The 22,501-nt window shown below is 35.6% G+C and overlaps 2 protein-coding genes across 9 annotated transcripts in view; one reads left to right on the forward strand and one right to left on the reverse strand.

Moving 5' to 3' along the window:
• LRRTM3 (leucine rich repeat transmembrane neuronal 3) overlaps positions 1–18,326 on the forward strand; it is an 81,972-nt gene extending 63,646 nt beyond the window's left edge. For both annotated transcript variants that reach the window (XM_048946515.1, XM_048946516.1), the window contains one exon: positions 15,758–18,326. In XM_048946515.1, coding sequence (XP_048802472.1) covers positions 15,758–15,967 — 210 coding nt within the window. In that variant the 3' untranslated portion in view covers positions 15,968–18,326. The remainder of the gene's footprint in view (positions 1–15,757) is intronic.
• The window catches only part of CTNNA3 (catenin alpha 3), a 416,441-nt gene that overhangs the window by 288,556 nt on the left and 105,384 nt on the right, over positions 1–22,501 (reverse strand). The window contains exon 8 of one of the 7 annotated variants that reach the window (XM_048946513.1): positions 18,488–20,279. The exons of the other annotated variants lie outside the window; for them this stretch is intronic. Coding sequence (XP_048802470.1) covers positions 20,256–20,279 — 24 coding nt within the window. The 3' untranslated portion in view covers positions 18,488–20,255. Of the gene's footprint in view, positions 1–18,487; positions 20,280–22,501 lie in introns of those variants that run through there. 7 annotated transcript variants of the gene reach the window in all.

Genomic DNA, 22,501 nt, shown 5'->3' on the forward strand with positions numbered 1-22,501 from the left:
ACTCATTAACAAACAAAACTGCAATGCTGTATCATCTCAGGTAGAGCAGAAAAGGAAATGAAAAAGCATCTATCTAAATAGCTACCACAGTGTTGCAGAGAACTCAATATATTATCATCATAGCACAACAGGGAGATTAAAAGGACTCAAACCAAGGAGAGCAACACTGTAGTGATACATCAATAAATCGCATAATGCTTCAAGAAATAGAAACTTTATCAGAAAAACAGTTTTGCTGATGGAGAGTATTGAGATGATTCTCCAAAAGGATATTTTCAAAAGAAAATTAAAGATATATAGCTTGCAAAGCTAAGATTCCCATAGGTTGCAAGCCCAGCTCTACAGCTCTCAAATAGTACTGCTCTCATTGCACTACTTTCTTCTCAGTCAGATAACCACAGCTTTCTAAAACCTTCTTCTTACAACACATGCACTGTGCTGCTTTTCTTCAGAGATCCCATCCCAGCACTAAGATTGTGCTTCCCATATTTTGGCTATGTTGCAATTTCCTTACATTCCTTTATTTATCTGAAAATTAACTCTGTAAGAGTTAATTATTTTCTTCTTTAGGTCAGGAAACTTCTGTACAGCTTTATTTCTGTACTGGCTTTATTTCTAGGCTGTAAGCATCAGATCAATGTAATTCAGACCTTTGGGGCAGCAGAACACTATCAGTGAAAGGAGCACTGTAAGTGCAACAGGAATAGCAATCTGGTTTCACATATGTAGTAAAAATGGCATAGCCTAGAGACTGTGTTTGCTGCAGGGAAGCAAAAAGGTATTATGAAACAGCAGCATACACTGCTCGAGCGTCTTCAGGGACAGAAAGGAATAGAAAAGGCAGGTAGACTAAGAATAGGGGCTTCAATGCTTTAAGGATATTTTTCGTTTGCACCTCCATTTGCTTTCAGTAACTTGCATGAATGTGCTACATCTCAATTGAATAAAACAGAAACTAAACGGAAACAAAATGGAAACTAAAAAGTCTTACTGGGCTGTGGACATTAAAACACACCATGTCTCAGAGAAGACATGAACATTTTAATAATTTAATGCAAAGCACCAGCCCAAAAAAAAATAGCTTCTCTTAAATGATTTTTTCTCTAATTTTTTGCTTGTTTAGATTTTTCTTTCTAAACAAAAAAGATAAAGAGTGCTTTGTAAGCTTTATGGTGGTTTTGATATTTATTCTGTAAATTGAATGAGGGCATTTTCCGAAAAAGCTGCATATCTAGGATGTTGAGTAGTGCATCTACAAATACAACATGAACTCAAATTTAATTATTCCTCCTTTCCTTGTTGAACTCTTTCGAAGTTGACTTCTTATCACTGGTGTAGGTTTCAACAGCTTTTTTTCCATCTTTCCTCTTAGTAACACGCAGATAACAGTAATGCTCAGCACAGAGTTATCATTTCCTTTTCTTACTTTCAAACCACAAGTTAGTATTTCAATATGAGTGAATTTTAAGCAATCACTTTAAATCTATATTAAAAGATATGCAAGATGCTATGCATAAACTTGCTCTGTAGAACATAAAACAATAGAGAAAGGATGTACACCAGACATGACTGAGCTTGCTTACCAGCAAAACTTAATCTAGTGGGAGATGCCCCTGCTCATGGCAGGGGATGGAACAGAGTGGCCTTTAAGATTCTTTCCAACACAAACTATCTGTGATTCTGTGAAAAGGCAGAGGGGTTGGCAGTACTCCTATGACAACCCGCCCTATGGCCTGACTAGCATTTCTGAGAAGTTAGCAGTTGTGTACTGCAGTGCGTTGCAGAAGAGCATTGCAGTTGCAGTTTAAAGAGCATTTTCACCGGTCTGTAGGCTAAGAGATTTACTTCGTTGAGAAGAGTACCTTTGTTTAGTTATTTCCAGATATCCAGAAGACTCATCAGTGCATCTTTCTATCCTGTCAAAGGGTTCGCCTTCGGATATGACAAGTTTTTGATACCTTAGGGAACGGTGAAAACATAGACAAAATGCCAAGTACTATTTTAACTGACTAGAAAATTACCTAGAACTACCTTGTATTGAAAGCAAGAGTAATTTCTTGGGCAATTATTACAGAATAAATAAATCTACAGAACAGTTTACTTTAAAGGAACTTCTTTCTCAAGCCATCCCTCACTAATTGAAAAAAATCATACTTATATTAATGCACTTGACATCAGCAATCAATAATTGAGCCATATATTCTAAAAATCATGACAACTAATTTGTCACCTTTCTCTTTCAACAGATGGCCAAACTAAAGACTACCACCAAGTTCAGAAAGTCTTAGGAAAAAGCAGTTTTTTCACAACAGCAATTTGTCTTCCCTAGTTCCATTTCTTATCAATGCTAGGAACCAGAGTGTGGATAAAGTCAAATTGTGGCTGCCCAGGTTCTGTGTAAAGCAGGTTACAACTGAGGATATGCCCACGTGGCTGGTTCACCATAGTGACAAAGACTTCTAATAGACTTCTACATAATGAAGACCAACTGCCTGACTTTGGAGCAGGCTCTACACACTTGGTTCACAAAGCAGTGAACCATCACAACAGCACTAAAAACTACATTAGCTTCCCTGGAATCAAATCCTTTTCTTAAACAATATTACTAAATCTGAATACTCATGTGATTTATAAAATATTTTGTTAGCATTCATGAGATTAAAGAAATGTTGACTGTACAAGTCTAAAATCCATTGGTAAAAAATGAACGTTACTCATTCAAACTATCTTCAGTAACTTCAAGATAAATAGTCTTTTGCAGGGAATTTTCCAATACAGACTTGAGAGACTGGCAGACTTCTGTACTAGCCATCTGCATTTTCGGTTAGCACAGCTGAATAGTTCTATGTTCATCTATTTTTAATGTGCAAAGCACACAACAAAAAGAATCAAAATGATAAATAAAGTATTTTTTAAAAAGATGGCAACCATCTCCATCAAATGAAGTTGCATAAAATATTTCTCCTTTATTCTAAAATCTCACTAAAAAGTCTGTCCAAATATTTAAAACAATGTTCTGTATATTTAAATAGATTTTACCTGTGAAATTTGATTGTGAAATTTGGTCAGGTTTTCAGCCCATCTGGTGTGCAATAATAAATAATGATGGTCCAGATTTCAAAAAAGCATGTTCTAGAAATCAATTTTGTTTTGGTCATTCTCATGCAAATTCTTGCAACGCAAACTTTATGCTAAGGTTTTCAAAGTAGATGAATCTAAAGGGGGTTTCTAAGTGGTAAAGTTAGCCAAGACTGTTCTCAATGGGAACACACACTCATATCTCAAAAGACATAGGCTTTTCAAATGCTTTTGCTGGCTGTTTGTAAAGGCAGTAGGCATTTAGACATTAGTAGGCATTTACTGAAAGTTGTCATAAGGTTACTTCATACAAACTGAATGAATAACAGCTGAGTACTCTCTACTGGTTGGTTTTTGCTTGATTCTATCTAGGAGATAGAAGCTTTTCCTCCTTCAAACAGACTTCTGTCTCTGTTGCTGTGGTTCACATACTTTATGCCAGGAGGATTCACAGGAAAAAAAAAAAAAAAAGGTTTTTGTTGTTTTTTTTTTGTTTGCTTGTTTTCTTTATTAGAGCGACTTGATAAATTTGAGGAAAAGTGCAGCTTTTAGGCACACGGGCCCTTCTTTGGGCCCACTCTTATTTTTTGAGTGAAAAGCAGTGCTATCTGCGCATTTAAGCATCATGATGAGCAAGCAGTCATACTGCATTTCTGAGGAGTGCAACACTGCTTCACCAAACTTCCAAGACCAAACTGCTCTTAATCGGGCTGGATAGATCCAGGCCCACAAGCATCACCAACCTGCTGCACACCAGGAACCTACAGTCAACACCTAAGAGGACTTGGGGTTGGCATCTCTGGTTCAGGTGCATTAGCATGCACTACAACAATTTTCTGTTGAAGAGGCATTGAAGCTGCTGCATGTCTTTTAACATCAGACCATTACTCTACCTTAAACATGCTGCACTTTCACAGGGAACAGTTCAAATGCATGTGAGCACCTTCTAATTAGAATCATAGAATCACCAAGGTTGGAAAAGACCTAAAAGATCATCCAGTCCAACCGTTCACCTATTCCCAATAGCTCCCACTAAACCATGTCCCTCAACACAACATCCAGTCTTTCCTTGAACACCCCCAGGCTCGGTGACTCCACCACCTCCCTGGGCAGTCCATTCCAGTGCCTGACCACCCTTTCTGAAAAGTAATACTTCCTAATGTCCAGCCTGAATCTCCCCTGCCGTAGCTTGAAACCATTAGTTCTAAAATAGTTTTTGAGAAGTAACCTTGTATTACCTAGGATAGTAGAATGAGAAGAGCACTCCAGTGTGACTATACAAATGCAGGAAAATCCTATTCTTTCTTCACTGACAAAATGCTACTTGAACTGTGAATCAAAACCAAGCAAATACAAATAAGCTGTTAGCATTCTATTGTTAGCGCTCTAAAGAAGAGACATGTACTATCTGACTTCTTGTTGGTTTATTTATGCCTAATAAGTATTAAAGTTGTAATTTATGATTACATAAAGCCACATTACTCACATGTTTGGCCTTGAAATTTTCATTATTGTGTAGAACAGGTAGCATCACAGCCCTTCATATGGAACAAGCAAAAGTCCACACCGTTTTTTATTACTGTATTCCAAAAGGAACCAGAAAAGCTTGAAGAAACTGAAACACATGAAAGTGGGAATCATGCCGTGCACTGGTGCATAACATACTAAACAATGGTTTGCTCAAGCAGCCAGATGATAAGAAAGAACTGACATAATGATTATATTATTTCATGACATCTTAATGAAGTCCCTTGGTTAGTACGGGTCACTAAACATTGTATCAAGGTGATTAGCAAACTCAATTGCATTTTATATCTGAATCTGATGTTAGGTGAGACATGGCACTACACCACAAACACCATCATGCTGAGAGCATAACTTGTTTTATCAAACAAAGCAGTCCTTGGAATTAATCTTGAGGTACACAGAAAATTTGTATTATTGCATTTATTTTTTAATTAAGATTGTGTGCAACAAAAACAGTTACAATAAAGAAATTCTAATCCATAGTGAAAACACTGTGAAAAACTTGAAAAATCCTAAGTGATTCTTCATTCTAAATCATTGTGTATCTAAAGTCTCTTGTTTCTGAATTTCCATCGAAGTGCAAGTTCATATTCTACCAGCAGGAGTTGTCTGGAATTAGATGCAGGTAGAGCCTACCAGATTCAGAATGTACATTTATCAACACTGTTAAAACTAGCATCATTTTGTTATGTGCACATACCATTATTAAGAATGGCTCACACATCATCATCATATTTCTGAAATACAGATGGCAATTTCTTTTACAACCAGCACAGTGTTCTCTATCTTTATCTTGCTTCTGCAGCCACTGGCAGGCAGTAAATAGCAACACTAGGCCAAGCAGACTGATGAACACCTAGTATACCTCTGCTTAATTTGTCCTTACACACAGCTAGGCTGTTTTAGAGCATCTACTTCTTGAGCCCTTCAAGTCGTTTGTCAACAACTTTACTTGTTTATTCTGACAGCAAATAAGCTATCTGAACAAAACCTCAGTTTCTCTTGAAACTTCAGTAGAAGTTTCCATACAGAATTATCTAAATGGAACAAGAAAATGATGAGAGTTCACTTGTTTGAAAAAATGCACTCCATTCTTTTCCTCCACTAGGAATGCAGCACATGACCCATTTTGTATGTTCCTTTAAATCTGCTCTGAGCTCTCATTAAATGTGAAGAGTTTCTTACTGTTTAATACCTCAGGTTACATGTTCTGAAGAGAACCATTGTCTGCCTACCCACAACACCAAAAGTAGTACAAGCCTAAAGAACACCTAAAGAACAGCTGCAGATAAAGCACACACTGCTGTGTCTTCCAACAGATACTCCAGGAAAGTAAACAGATTTGTATGACTGAGTATTAGAAAAGATCAAACTGACTAAGCTTAATTATATGGCTCTAAATGAATATCCTTAAGAGTTATCATTTCCCTCACTAGTTCAGGATGTCTTTCATACAATCATAAAATCACCAAGGTGAGAAAAGACCTCCAAGATCATCTAGACAAACCATCTACCTATCACCAATATTTCCCAGTATACCATGTACTTCAGTACAACATTTAACATTGCTTGAATACCTCCAGGGACAGTGACTCCACCACCTCTCTGGACAAAGGAATCACTTTGAAGGGAAATACACATTATCATTAAAAATACCACTGGTGTCAATAGGAAGGCGGGTTTTTAAGGTCCATTTGTCAAAGGTACCATCAAGGGTAATACTAACCCAGATACAGATAGTACAGGTACTCTCTATGCTATCCCTGTGCAAGTTCCTGCACCACGAGGTCTGTAACAGAGTGAGCCACAGAGATAAAGAGCAGCTTCCTAATTGTTTTTGGAAACTCCCGCAGTGGGTTAATCACCCAAACTCCAATCCCAATTCTCTGAACCATGCAAGCCAGCAATTAAGGTCATTTTCAATGAACCAAAAAGGTCTAAGACAACTTTTTCCTGGATTTTATTTATTTAAATACCCTAGTCAGCTTTGGTCTCTTGCCTGTTACAACAAATTTTCTACGCCCCCTTGCTATTTAACCATAGAAATAATCCAATGTATATAGCTTGACACTGGAACAGGTTGCCCAGAGATGTAGTTGATGCCCTATCCCTACAGACTTTCAAGGCGAGGCTGGATCAGACCCTGGGCAACCTGATCTAGCTGTAGTGTCCCTGTTCATTGCTAGATGGTTCTCAGAGATCCCTTCCAACTCTAAGGATTCTATGATAAACACGATATGAAGACAACTTGAACACGTTCAGAGGGCAAGGTGTTTAAAAAAAAACCACAAAAGTGCTTAATTAGTACAAATACTAAATAATATAGTATATATGGACATGTTTTAATTAAGGAAAATAAATATTATATTGCCACTATTGTCCACTATGTCAGAAAATAACTACTTTATATTTGTCACATAAACATAATGAACTTAAGATTCTTTACTGAGAACTGAAAGAACCACATACACAGTGCTCCCTATCCACGAGATAAATTATATTAACCTCTGTCATTCTTTCAGCTGTATCCAACGTTAGCATTCCATTACAAAATCCTTCCAATTTTAACAAACATCTCTTTATTTAATTTACTAAAATTATTATGCAGAGCTTATTCACTAACATGTATAGTTGTAAGAACTTCACTCAGATGAGTTTTTCGGAAATTACAGTGGTTTGCAGAAAAAAAGAAAACATTGTCATTGCATAGTAAATTCCATAAAATTAGTCTGTTGCAGCAGTATTATATTTGAGTATTGAGTATATTGAGTATATCTTTTTCTGTTTAGTTTTGTTTTTGTTTTTAAATCGTCTATTAAGCACTATTAATTTTAGACACTGTCAGCTAGAAATCCTTAGATTCAGCTCCTTTTGTGTTTCGGGCTGTTTTTCCCAATACTCTTTTGGGAAGTCTCTTTTCTGCAGGCAAACATGTCAATTTGCCTTCATCTAATAGAGAAAGAACTTAATTCCCTTTAGGGAGAGCCTCTGCCGAACTGCACTACCATTTTGGCATTCTTCAAAGGTGTGTGTTTTTTGTTTTTTAAAGAAACATGAAGATGCTTTCCTTCAAAAAATCTGAGAAGAGCTCAATTCTTTCCACTCCTACTCTGTCTTTGAGCAGCACAAATCCACTTGACAGAACAAGGACTCCTCCCTAACTGTAGCCTTGTTTCATGACCTGTATAAATCCTGCTATCCCCCTCAGCTTTCTGTGATGCTCTGGCATTGGCCAAGTTTCAACACGACACTAACATACAGCTGCAGATGGCTCTAACTCTGGCCAAGGCAGGATCTCCCAGCTTTTGCTTCTGTAGGAAATCAAAGAGTAGTGGAGAGCAACAACAAATGAAAAAAAAAAAAACCAAAAACTAGCTGCCTGTTATGTATATACGAAAACATAGAAGCATGAATGGAGGTCAGAAGGAAGATAGAAAGGATGAGAATTTTTGAACTCCATGATGTACGTACTAACGTTTCCCCTGGGAATATGCTTGTTAAATGTTACAAGATAAATTAAAAAGAAAAAAAAACACCTATCATAAACAAACCATGTCAACAAATAATTGAACCCCAAAAGGACTATTCCTATTAATTTAAAGATCAACAGGCAGAACACAGTACTTGAAACATCATACAGTCATAGAATTGCTCAGGCTGGAAAAGACTTTAAAGTCCAACCATGACCTAACCATACTACCCTAACTCTAACAACTCCCCACTAAATCATGTCCCTGAACACCACATTCAAATGGTTTTTAAAACACATCCAGGGATGGTGACTCAACCACATTCCAGGGAAGCCTTTTCCACTGCTTAACAACCGTTTCTGCAAAATTTTTTTTCCTGATATCGAACCTAAAATTAACCTGGCACAACTTAAGGCAGTTTCCCCTCGTCCTGTCACTTTCCACCATCATTTGGATCTGAGCCATATAATTCAAGGGGCTTTGGGATAATAAAAAAAAAAAAACCAAAAAAAACAGGATTAAAGCAGGTTTTATGTCTCTTCTATGCAAGTCTGGATTGGTCACTGAAATAATACTACTCATATCACAAGCTGATGCAAGCCATGAATGTAGGTTAGATCTTTTAATATTATTTATTAGCTTAAGAGTACTGTGCACCAGAGAACACTGCTTTACTCAAACTGGTTAAAATCTCACATCAAAGCACTGACCATTTAATGCCTCAATACCACTTAAAACCAGCTGAGGGAATAATCAAACTAGAAGAATACATAAAGGTTTGTTCCTTGCTCTCAGAAATAGCACAAGTTCTCCACCCTTCAGAGTTAAAGGTCTCTTTAGCAAATATTTCTTATCTCACATAATTCTGATTTATGCCAACACTATTAATAATGCAGATATCATATCAGCTTTGTCTGTTAAGCAAGTTACATCCACATACAAATCAGCAAGACTGGACTTAGGGCACTATGAAACTATATAAATATCAACGCTAACAGCTAATATATTCAAAATACAGAACTACAATTGGTGGTCTCACTCTGAGTTTGTGCACCAGTTTGCTTTTCTGGCTCCTTTCCTCGAGTCAGGAGACCACATTCTGACACTTAAGGCAAAAGAGAATTAGGATGCTTCACTAAAAAAAAAAGTAGCCCAAGACAGCAGATTATAAAGAAAAGCAAAGGTGAATGAAATGGACAAATAGCAGCAAAAAACACAGTGTAACAGGAAGACAGTAACATCCCACAAAATACAGTTAACAAGGACGCTTTCTCTTAAAGACAGAAAGAGGGAAACAACAATAAAAGGGAAGAAGAAAGCAAGCTTAATAATTCAGAGATAATAGAGAGATAATGAGCAAAGTATAAAAAGAAAGACATCTATGTCTTCATCATTACCAAGCCTCCTAAATGTTTTCTAAGAAGCCAATTATTGGAGCTGTAAGAATATCAGCTTTTCATCTAGAAAGGTGAGAACATAGTCTTCATAGTTAGATACAGCAGCTATATAACATATCCTGAGTGCTTTAACATGAAAAAGTGAACAACCAGATAAAGATAAGTAAGAAAAATATCCTATTAATAGATATCCTATTCTTAATAGATGTATGCCCCGTCCCTGGAGGTGTTCAAGGCCAGGTTGGATGGGGCCCTGGGCAGCCTGTCTAGTATTAAATGAGGAGGTTGGTGGCCCTGCATGTGGCAGGGGGGTTGGAGATTCATGATCCTTGAGGTCCCTTCCAACCCTGGCCATTCTGTGATTCTGTGATATCAAATCCACATTCACTGAAATAATAAAAATTGCCTGTCTTTCTCATGGAAGCGGCTAACAGTGGCTAGATGTTCACTGTATCCTCTCCCACCGTTCAACAAACAAACAAACAATCAGCTTTCTTTGTCAGCCGGTTTCAGAGCATGACCTTTGTTTTTACAAGTGATTTTTATACTCTGGGAATATGCTGCATCATGAATTACTCAAAATCTGTGATAAGGATTGGACAAATAAGGAAATACAACTGGACTACTGGACATAAATGCTAATCACGTGCTTACTAAAGTGTAGGGTTTGGGTTTTTTTTTTGTTTTTTTTTTTTTTTTAAATGAATGCTAAAACAGGGCACTCAGCCACAAGAACTGAAAGTAAGGCCTGGAAAACAGCAGCTATTTCAGTAGGAGGTTTGAAATAATATGGTTCTTATATTGCCATGGAGACAACATGTCCTCATGTTCAGTGTGACAGAACAGATGGCTAAAAAGCTTAAAACGTGGACAGACGTGACGCAGACCTATCCTCTGTCCTATTTCCTTGTTATTCTCCTTCTCTGATAAAGAGAAGTATGGTTGCAACATATATTTGATCTGGCACGACAGTGAAGATTAGGTCCAAAATAGGAAATGGTAAGTAACACTACTGGTTTCCACAATTTCCACAGAATTTCTCACAGTATGGAACCTTGAGCTAGCTAACTAAAGGCTAACACATCGGAATAGAAAAATTACTACACCCAAGCAAAACATGTGAAGCACATCACTACTGTGCTTATTGCCCAGATTTACTGAGAAGGAAAACAGTAGCAAAAGCAAGTTATTTTGAGGAACAGAAATTATCATGTTAGAAGTAATGCAATATTTGCAGTGAACTGTCCTTTGAATAGAAAACACAATTCTCCCTCACCAAGAGAGCATTAACATCTGCATAAAAAACAATTTGTCATTTGATGAAAACTACGGTGATCGTTAAAAGCCTTTCTGTAGGTTTTTAACTTCAGCCTGGAGTGAGTAGGAATTTATTTTGAAAGAAGCAGAAAATAAATTGAAAATGTTATCCCTTTGTGCTTTCTTCCCTTGTACAACACCTCCATGCCACTCAGAGGTAAAATTGGGCAAATTAACACCAGTGCCTTGTGAAGTTTCTATCAGCATGCTGACCAATTGATCTAACAACATACTGCTCTTTCCCAGGCCATCACAGTATGGACATTAAAAGGTTCAAATATGAAGTCACAAGTTCTAAAGAACCACCTTAGAATATACAAGTTATTTATATTTAAAGAAAAAAGAAGATCCTTAAAAGTGACTGGCAAGTTTCGCAGGCACTCATCATTTACAGCTCTTCAAAGGGCTCAGAATTTAATTTCTGAGTTGCTCATTTCTCTACAGTAAGGTCACTCACAGCATATACAAACACCACCACCATCAAAAGTATCTACTGATAACCTTCCCCCATGGTTGAATTGCAATTTGTGAAAGGAAATAAGAGAATCTGAATTGTGACGCCATAATTCTCACAAGCTGGCTGTAACAGGTTTATCTACGCCTTCAACAGAAGTTTGAGTTTAATTTTCCCTTGTTTCATGGCACAGCACTAAGTAAATGCTTGCTTGAAGAAGACAGTGAAAGAAATTGGCTTCTTTTTCACTACTCATACCAGGCAGCTGTAGGGCTTTCACAGAAAGCCCTTGCATATGCTACTTGAGAGATGAAATAAGGGACTTGTTACAAGCAAGACATGTCTAAATCACAGAGAATTTAGATGTAGGTGTGCAGGGCAGAAGGCAGTGAGAGGAGATATTAAACAACCTTGCAGCCATCCTGGCATAATACTTTCTAAGGAATGATTCAAGGAGAAGCCAACTAAGAAGCTGGAATGAATACTGTTGCTAAGTCTTGTGTAGCAATCAATATTATGGACAGCTGAGAAAGAGAGCATCTGCAAAGCTTCTAACTTATATTTGGATGTGCATATAAAATTGGTTTTAGTCTGCCAGCACGAGCTGACATAGCTGCTGACAGATGAGACCAAAAATTCACAGAACTGCTATATGCTATACATCAGCAGCGCTGGAGCATGCTTTGGATTAAGTTCTTATGCAGTATTTCTCTCTATCTTACAGAAAGAGAAAGTAAAAACCAAGTTGCTACACCGCTATTAGTAAAATGTCAGTGCAACAGGGCAAACAAAAAGGATTTGGTAAAAATTAGTCACCCTTGGGAAGGAAAACAGGACATAGGAAAAAACGTTATGAAAGTTCTGTGATAAAATCTGGGATAGGCATTACATTCCCCTGCAACATTTCATGTGAAAACAACAGGGCATTTGTGGAGGACCATGACAACATCAGGCAGATGGAAAAATCTGGAAAACTGTTCCTCCGCTCTCCCTTTGTGCAAGGTAGAAATTGAAGCAAAAAGGAGGGAATGAGATAGGAAATGTGCAGATGAGAAACATGAGGAAATAGGACAGAGCGCACTTCAAGAGAACAGGTAAGGGTTTCTAATCATGCTGAAGAAAAAGGCCTCATGAAGTTTGAACTAGGCAAGTTGGAAAGTCAAGAGGGGACTGTGCAAGAGGCAAAAACGACATGACAACTGATTTACAAATGAACAAGGTAGTGAAAAATAGTTGTTCAGAGAAGAATCAAAGATATCTGGGAAATGCTGAATTGTAAACACGATTAAAAAGGCTTCAGTAATGATTTGCTTAGAGCAGCATTCAACAGTGAGGTTCCTAGGTTTGGCAAACAGGAAAACTAGGATTTCAAAAGGATTTCCCAAACAAAGATAAAAATGGCTTTCATTTTGAAATTCAAAGTCTGAAATCAAGTTGTTGAGATTCATGGAAGAGCCAATTTAGGTAAGGTTTCTTAAATACATTCATTATAATTTACTCTAATCTATTCCCTATCTAATAAACTCAAGGTATTTTAATTCTCCAAATCCTTTTTCCTTTTTATATGCCTAAAAATTTTAAAAATAGTACTAAAAATTTAACCTCTGATAAATTTAAATAACATGCAAAATGTATCACAAAATCAAAACAATGGAAAATTATCAGGTTTGTATTGAGTTGTCATTTGAAATAACATGATTCTTCATTGTAGTCAAGAATAATGCATTTAATTTTTATTCATACTAATAAAGCCTTCATGGTTTTACAATGGTTTCTTCCATTTATTTATTTACTTATGTACTGAAGCCAATAGCAAAACTTCACTGACTTCTATAAGGGAATTTGCTTTAGCAGGGGGTTAGACTCAGTGATTTCCAGAGGTGCCTTCCACACCTACAATTCTGTGATAAGGTTCAATTCTCATATGTTGAGCATATACTAATGTATTGTATTCTCATGCCTACATTATAATGACATTCTATATATTTTCAGAATTCTATGTCACAACTCCATCGCTTCCATTACTTCCATGTTTACCTCATTTCACTCTCATATTCCACTGTAGGGTCTGATTTAATTTGTTCTTTTCATCCACCCTTTTGCTCATGAACTGCATTTTCTCAGCTCCCTCTATCCATGATCTCCATGGATAACACTCCTCTTCCCTCTCTTCCCTATCATATTTTCCCATGGTTCCATTAAGCTACTGCAGATCTACGGGTACGCCCTTAAGCATTTAGTTTCCACAGCCTTCATTTCCAGGGTTCTATGACTGAGTCTTGAATTTCACTCCCAGGGAGTTTGAATACCACATATGCATCACATTTAAGAAAATACCAAAAACTGGAAATATTTCCTTTAAGTCTATATGCAATACCAAAAAAAAAAAAAAGCAACTCTGTTTCTTATCAAAGCCAAGGTCAAGCAGCCAAGCCAAGGTCTAGCAATCAGATAAAAACACTATCAGGAAACCAACAACTCAATAAATACTGCATGTTTTTGCTAGAAATTCACCCATATTTGTTGTCTACCAAGATACTTATCTGTTGTTAGAAGCATTCCCCATCTATCAGTTTATATCTGTTTAGCAGCAAATATACTTCTGCTATCTCAAACAAATATCCTGCTTCTTGCAGCTCTTCGTAATTGCCAGAGAGAAGTCAAAAACAAACTGTCTCTATCTCTTCCTTCCTTCTTAAAAAAGCTAATTTTGATATGTGGCAACTTTTGCTTTCATGCTCCTATGAGAATTAAAGCAGACATGCTAAAACATTCACATGCCAAAAACTGGATTAAATTCCTGTCAGAATTGAACATGATGACTTTTTAATAATTTTTAAATTCTGTTTTGCTACACAGTTTTGTATACACATCTTTTAGCTGCATTTTCTACGTAAAACAAGCCTGAAGTTTTAGATATTCTTACCAGAAAAATATAAGGTTATTGAAACTTTTTCTCCCCTGACATTGTACAGAAATTTAATACTAAACAATGAAATTCAGCTTGCAGGACAGATGCTTCCCTGAATGTACATTATAGCTTTCAAACTGCAGAGCTGAGATAAGCCTAGTCTTTTCGGATGCTAACCTAATCTAAGCCTGAACTGTGAACAATCTGAAGTTCACACACCACCAGTGATAAAACAGTGTAGACAAAGAGGTGAGAGCTATCAGTACAAGTGCTACAGTACTACTACTTTAATGGTTTTTTTTAAGTTTAAATAATTGGAGGTATATAAAGGCAGAACTTTTACAGACACTTAGCACTATCAGAAGGAAAACAATAGGAAAATACAAGGGAAATACAGACAGGGATGGGTTTTATTTATTTTTTATCTAATTTCCATGTCATGAGGGTTAATGTCTCCAGGACTATGATCAGGAGGGAGACTCAGCAGCTGGTAGCAGCCCCTCATTATGCTTACAAATGAGCTGTGGTGTGAACTGGGGTGACCAGAAGTCTTTTTCTACAAACTCTTAAAAAAAAAAAAAAAAAAAAAACCACAGAAATGCTGCAAATAGTCAGAACCTGGGTATTTCAGGAAATAAAGACAAAAGGCTGTACATACTTAAGGGAGGGAAAGAAGATGCAACAAGAGAGGAGGAGTATACCAGAAGTAAAATATGGGAAATTTTATAACTGCACTAAATACCACAAATTGCCTAAAATGAACAGATTTTGCATTCTACATAAGTGTCCTTTTTAATCTTTTTGATTACTCTAATATGAACAAAACTAAATCTAAAAGTAAAAATACTTATTAAAAAATTCTAATTTCATGTATTATAAGCAATATTTTAGGTAATCCTATGCTGAACCATGTGGAAAATTCCTAAGAAAGCAGTCAAAAAGTAATAACTTTTCAGTCTAAAGCATTTGAGCCAAATCTGCTTAAAGAGAGATTTTCAGATACCATAGCACAAAAGTGGTTGAAACTACCATCTAGTATGGCCCTACATTTACTGAAAGCTGCTAGATTCAAATATGTGGTGATGCTACAAGTAACCAGAGGCATGCTGCTCGGTGGGTATTTCCCATGAGACCAAAGATACTGCACACACTGAAGTAACTCAAGCAAGTTCCATTTTTAACCTGAAAAGCCATTTAAATTTCAATTCAAATATTGTATTTATCCCCAATTGGGTCACCTGCCTTTCTCTTCACTGACAAACTGATTTTAGCAGTAGTTGATTATATTCTATAGATTGAGTTCAATTGCTTCTTAATACAATCCTATGATTCCTATATCACTCACACCCTCAAACCCATTTGTATTCATGTAAGATCAAAGGTGATAGTTAGTAGGCCTAAAACATCCTAGGAAAGACCAGAGTGGGATTGGGGTGGAGGGAATAGAGGGGTAGAGAGAAATAAAAGATCTTTTCACATATAGAACTACATTCACCTTTACTCAGTGTTTTAGACAGACCATTACCTCAACATCAGATTCAGGCAAGAAGAACTGAATTATGCCATGGCAACTGGCTGTTTTTCATCTTTGTTTTTCCCCCAGATACCACTGGCTATGAATGTGTCAACATTTCTTGCCTATGATCAGCCCACAATAAGTTACTGTGGAGTACATCATGAACTGCTTGCTCACAAGGCCTACAACTCGAACACCCAAGAAGAAGCAGTGGAAACACACCTAGAAACTGATCTGGATCTGAGCACAATAACAACAGCAGCACGAATCAAGGAACACAGTCAGCAGCTGGCTTAACTTATGGGGGGTTGGTGGTGGTGGCGATTTTTATTTTTCCCTGTAGCAGAGGCTGCAACCAAATTCTGTGTAACGTTATCAAGAAGTGAGAAGACGTAATAATATGGATTTTAGGATCCCTGTTTAATTTTTAAAAGATCCACAAAGGTTAATTGTTTCAAGTCTACAATTTGTAATTAGTTAAGTTGTGCAGTATTTTTTGACTTCAAAGTATGATCCTTGAAATGAATCTTTTTTCAAAACTCATCCTACCTGCCTGTATAAACTGTACAGATGTAATGTATTTTTCATATTGTAAAGTTTCAATTACCAAGAACAGCTGGTATGTACAGTATCATAATTTAATTACATCTTACAAGTTTCAGTTTCTAAAGTTTTAAATTAACAAAAGTTATTTCTTGTGTTATTCAGTTACTCTGTTTTTAGGGATCATTTTATTACTGCTTTTGTGCCCAGAAACCTATAGCTTAAAATTCTGTCCTTTGCAGAATATGCACCATTTTTACCATATTTAAAGTGTAGAATTTTATCTACTTATTCCAGATGTATTAACCAAAAGGATGATTTAACTATTCAGACATCAAAGAAATTCTTGAAATACATAGCCAATTTTTCTTATAAAAGAAAGCCAACAAAAATTTCACAGTTCTCCTTGGACTTCCCTGACATACATGCAGACTTATTTTTAAAATCAAAGAAACGTAATGATGAATGGTATTTTAAGAACAGAGTTTATATGTGGAACTGTTAATCATTCTTGACTAAGTTTTGTAAAGTCTCACTGTTCTGCAAGACAAACTGAAAAGGAGGCTTCAACAGGTAGCTGTCTTTACAGAACCTGTTCTGAAATGATGGCCTGTCAAATCAGCATTGGTATTTAAGTGTAAAGATACAAGGGCCAAAACCTTCTTCTATCAGACAGTTGTTTACAGATGCAGTAACGGAAACAAGCCCTCAAAGTTGGAATTATACCAGTTCTGGAACATAAAGTATTATTCAAACTCAAGAAGCCTCTACTTGGAAGAAAAATATTTATTTTGACCAAATGGTGAAGGTAAACAGTCTTTTAACACATTGAATCGAGAAAAGAAAAAAAAAAATCTTTGAATACAACAAATGTAGTATTAAGTCTTAACAATTGCTACATTGCTTAATTGTTTACCATTTAATACTTAAGTATTCTTATATCCCAGTGTTTTGAATCTTCAAGACTTCTCAATACTGTATAACTCCTACAACACAACCCTGAAGATGTAATCATAAAAGATTACAGAAATTAGATTCATATTATATCATGCTGACTGGGTGAAATATAAAAGGGAACAGGAGCCTTCCAAAATACAAGAGAAAAAAGTTTCATATGGTGAAGCAACTTTTTATAATAAAGAGAAATTATATAACCACAATACATTTTTCTGAATGTTTATCCCACCATATTTTCATGTAGCTTCAAAGCAGAAGACTGAAATTTAAAATTACAGTTCAGCTCTTTTCTCAAAATCTAAAGCAACTCTGAAGCATCAAAATTCTATTGGTTATTTGGCATTTTAGATTTTGTAACATTTTGCATAAGTTATTTGCTATTCAAAACTTTACTTGCCTTTCAAAGACTGATCTTAAAACTCAACGTTTCAGTTTCTTATCTTCAGTATGTGTATCCTTGAATTTCTAGTCATTGTCTTCAGTGCTGTAATTTCACATTTTGAAAATACTTTGCTAACTATAAATGGAGAAAAAATGCAGGCATAATTCTGGAGCTGAGTGACATTCGTACTCCAGGAAGAAGTGAACTGCTTTATTTCAAAGTTATTTTAAAGTTTAATACTCAATCATTCTGGTCAAAATCAGTCTGAGCGTTAGGCTTCAACATCTTGTTTCAGTTACTCTTACTCTATCCTCATTCTTTTCTTTGATCTGCTGCCCTCACAGTGTGTGAATTTGGTTCTGGCACTGATGTTATTACTCAAAGTACACAGGTGTTTAAAGGTTCCAAATACTTCTAGTTGGTGAAGAACTGTACAACAGGAATATTTTCTATTATTAGACACTCTAATGAATTTAGGGCTATGAGTTTTCTTATGCTAAGATAAATTATTTTTCGTCAAATCTTTCTTATGCTAAGATGAATTATTTTTGTCAAATCTGGTTGAAGAAACAACTGTGTATACACAGACATCTTTACATAACACAAATATTTCTCCCTTTGCTACTTTCTCTTAATAATGAGGCATATATTAATGACTTGTCTTATATCCCTCCTGGAAGATTTGCATTAAATCAGGATACCAATTGAAAACGGAAGAAAAACAGGGTGACATAAATAACAGTAGCACTATCTCCATCAATTCCTTGGGCATTTGTAGAGCTCAGCCCCCTGTGACCCAGTTAGGCCACTCTCTGATCTCATGTTTGCTTTCACTGCTCTGACAGAGACACAGCTCCCTTGGTCACAAATGGAATACATACGTATCCACACCAAATGAAGAGCATTTCTATATCTATAACTGAATTCCGTGGTTTTTTGTTTGTTTGTTTTTTTAAATGGACGATGTCAATCTGGAACTTGCTTTTCTCAGCAAGATGGAAGTCTACAAGGACATTAAATGTCAGGTAGGTACCTTCCTAAAAAAAAGATACTATAAAAACAAATTCAGTAAAGCTAACCAACATAAAAGACTTACTCTTAGATCCTACTTTAGGTGTATAAACATTGGCTTTCCAGAAGATTACTCTTGACTATATACTGATTTGGACCACAAGGAACAAAAAATGTATCATATAAAAAAAGCCCTAGAGCTATAATATAGCAAGAAGAAAATAGACTAAGCCTGTGGATTCAAATACTTACAAGTCAGTTTGATATAGCATTTCCCTTTGTAATTAGATTCATAAAATAGAAATAGATGCAGCTAACAATACTAATCTCGTTCTCAGGTAAGTTATATGATATCTGGGTAAACTATTCTATCAAGAAATGCTTAAAATATATGGATTGGTGAATAGTGTAACCTCTATAAATATAAACCAGTCAATTTTAAACAAATCAATAAGTAACAATTCACACTCTCCATCAGTGGATCATTGTTACACAGTAGTTTACAGAACTCAAACAGCCATTAGGAAGTTGAGCAGAAGCATTTGAATGGAGGCCTTCCCTAAGGAACAATGTATAGATGAAGATTTATGATTAATTTGACAGATCACCACATACTGCAAAACACCTTAAATACATTCTAGTATACTAAAATTACAAACACCAGAATAACATCAATACAAATAAGCAAAAGGTTGTTTCAATTAAAAAGTGATCAAAATTTACAGGATAGTATTTTATACAAACTATTTCCAAGGAACATAAAAATAAAAGCTAGATATCAATTGAGATGCATCATAAATGGCAACATACAACAAACTACAACAAACATACCAGCCTCACAAGTTGTGTACTACCTTGCTCTACTTACAACCACGTAGGTTCCAACATCAGACATTAATGTAACTCAGAACACTAACGCCTGCAGCCCTATTTTCCACCTAAAGATTTTAAAAACTTTAACTGGAAAAGCATGGGATTGATAACTCCAGCAAAAGTGATACTAATGATATTGCGGCAAGTTTTAATGAGAAACTGTGAATTTATTTATTTTTAATCCTTAACTAAAATCGATGTCAAATGACGTAATTAAAAGGTTTCTCTGAGATCTAAAGAATGCACGCAGCAATATATCCCCAGAAAGCCCCATCAGACATCAGCTATTTGTAGGGCAGGGACTTAGAAAGCCACAGATGGTGTTTTAATAGCTCTATGAATTTCCTCAGTGCCCTCTGAAGTCATGTGAATTTTTAATATTCGTAAGTCCTGCAAAAAGTAAATTTACTTTGACAAAAAGTCACTTTTTCTTTGTTCTAGTACAAATGAATGACAGTGTAATAGAATTATTTTTCACTTCCATATTTGACAAAGAAATAGGATTATCATATAATTAGTAGTGACAGATTGATGACTTTCTGGTAGTTTGAATTACATCCATCTAGTCATCTAAAGCATAGATATTATCTGAAAACCCATAGACTTAGTGATCAGACTTCCCACTGGGAGCTACTTAAAGACAATATTCAGCACACCAGAAAGCAGAATAATTTTTCAGCTTTCTCAAGTCCATCACAAGTTTGAATGCAAACAAAAAAAACAATCGTGTTTCTTACAAAGTATTGCAAAACATTCTTCAACAGAGAAATGGATGCATGAATCTCTTATTCCATGCAGGCTGGAGTATGGGATTCACATCTAAAGCAGATCATCTTTAAATGCCTAAAAAAAAGTGAATTGATAGTGCTATTATAACATAAGGCCAAATTCTATCCTTCTGCTCTAATTATAGAACCTGATTCATTTGAATTATAAAGTTTCTGAAAAAATCAATTTGAACATCAGAGTTCATGATTAATGCTATTTTAATGAATACCTAAGGAATTAACAGTTTGCCACTAGAACCTTGGTGAGAATTTTTACGTGGATCTGAAATGCAGCATGTAAAACTGAAAATCCCATATGGCATAGAACTTAGTTACTTTATCAACACCAATTTTGTATGCAAATAAATCATTCTTAAAATCATCTCTTTAGATGGTTAACTACAACAGAGCACCAGTTGTATAACAGGAAAGGAGTCTGCAACATGTATTCATTATATGCAGTCTGTCACATTAGAAATCTAATACAATTGTGAGAGTGCCACCACTACAGATGTGACACGTGTAATCATGGTAACTTACAAGCAAGTATTAATGCTGCATTCATATGGACTTTCTCTGGATCAGCATCACAATTCTATTAATATCAAATGACCAATGCAGACAAAAAGCTATTGTAATGAAAACTGAAAGAATTCAAAGTTCACCTATTTCGGAACAGTTTTTCCAGTTTCTATACAGTGATTTTCACTTTCTATTTCATAAGAAACAAACTTTTATGAAGGATTCAGCAATAGCTCTATTTCCAAGGTAATCCCAAAGTGATTGCATCAATTAAATGTATTTCCAAGTCAAATAATTTGGACTTCATAAATACATCAGCTGCTATAAAAGTAACACTTTCTATTTTTTTTTGTTTTTTTTATGTTGGAACTTTCCTGCCAGGATTATGTTATATTTTGTTGCTGTGTTACAGATAGCAGCAGAGGGGCAGTCTGACAAAACATAAATGAGTTTCGAGTAAAGGTGTGGAACTGAATTCCTCCATGCAGAAAAAAAAATTACCCATTCACATTTATTGATATTTGCTGAACCTTTATGGAGATTTACTGAGATTAAACAGTGGAACTGAGCACAGTGAGATGGTGGGTGGTGCATTTCAGTAGTGGTGACAATGAGTTATCACTTCTGCTGGTACAGATGTTTTTTGTTTGTTTTTAAATGTGTAGCATGCAGGCTTCCATGGAAAAAAAAAATAGGAGGCTTTACTTCTGGAGTTTCCAAAATGTCAAGCTTCCATAAATATAAATACAGTGTATGTGAAATCACTAATATTTTTTTTAATATAGCTTTAAAATAATACATAGGAACAAAGTGATGCTTTTTGAGAATAAGCAGTATGATTTAGTTCCTATTTTCATTTCTAAAATGTTAGAATTCATAACAATTATGCAAGGAACTTAACTACTCTGTGGCTTAAACAGATTTCTATGCTGCACATTCCTGAATCTTTCTTCCACTTCTTTATTTCTGCAAAAATACTAGGAATTTTGCTGGTAACTGGTTCTTAAGCCAGTGTAAAATCCACCCCTATTCAGTCAACCTGTTCAATGATATCTTATCACTTTAATTTCAAGTGCCAACTGTAATACAAATTGCTGCTCAACTCCTCAGAACTTGTTCATTCTTTTCTTCAATATTTGTGTACATTTTGTCATAGAATTCTTGGGCATCCACATTTCTCTAGAGGAAAAAAAGCTCTACCCACTGAAATTGAAAACATATTTCAGATTATTTTCACTAGACTACATTCTAAGATCCTTCTTACGTAATATGCAAAAAGTCATATTAAAATTATCTCTACTGTACTTTTTACTGCATTTCAGTGTATTTTTATAGAAAGAACAAATTATTTTCTGCTTTCAGAAACAAGCATTAACAGCCTATTATAAAGTTTTGTGCTGTGTCTTGTTTCAAAAAATTCTACAGGAAGAAGTTATGCAGAAATACCTTTAATAACACAAAACTACACTAGTTACTGGAATAAAAAACACATATTGATAATTAATACCTGAAATAGCAATTTAAATGCAAGTATAATTGTATGTCACTTCTGAAGACAGATGTAAATAAAGGGGATAGAAGATATCTTGAATGCAACGTATGCTGCAGAAAAAATATGGAAGATCAAAACAACTGTATGGAGCTAAAGTTGAAGATATTTTAGGTTAGGTTTTAAAAGGATGTACAGGCTGTTAAAGCATTAAGAGATAGAAGTATTCAATTTAGTTTTGGACTGAATACATAGAAGCAACCAACCTGATCATAAAAAAAGTCTTG

The sequence above is a fragment of the Lagopus muta genome, chromosome 5 (genome assembly GCF_023343835.1).
Source record: "Lagopus muta isolate bLagMut1 chromosome 5, bLagMut1 primary, whole genome shotgun sequence".
Classification (NCBI taxonomy): Eukaryota; Metazoa; Chordata; class Aves; order Galliformes; family Phasianidae; genus Lagopus; species Lagopus muta.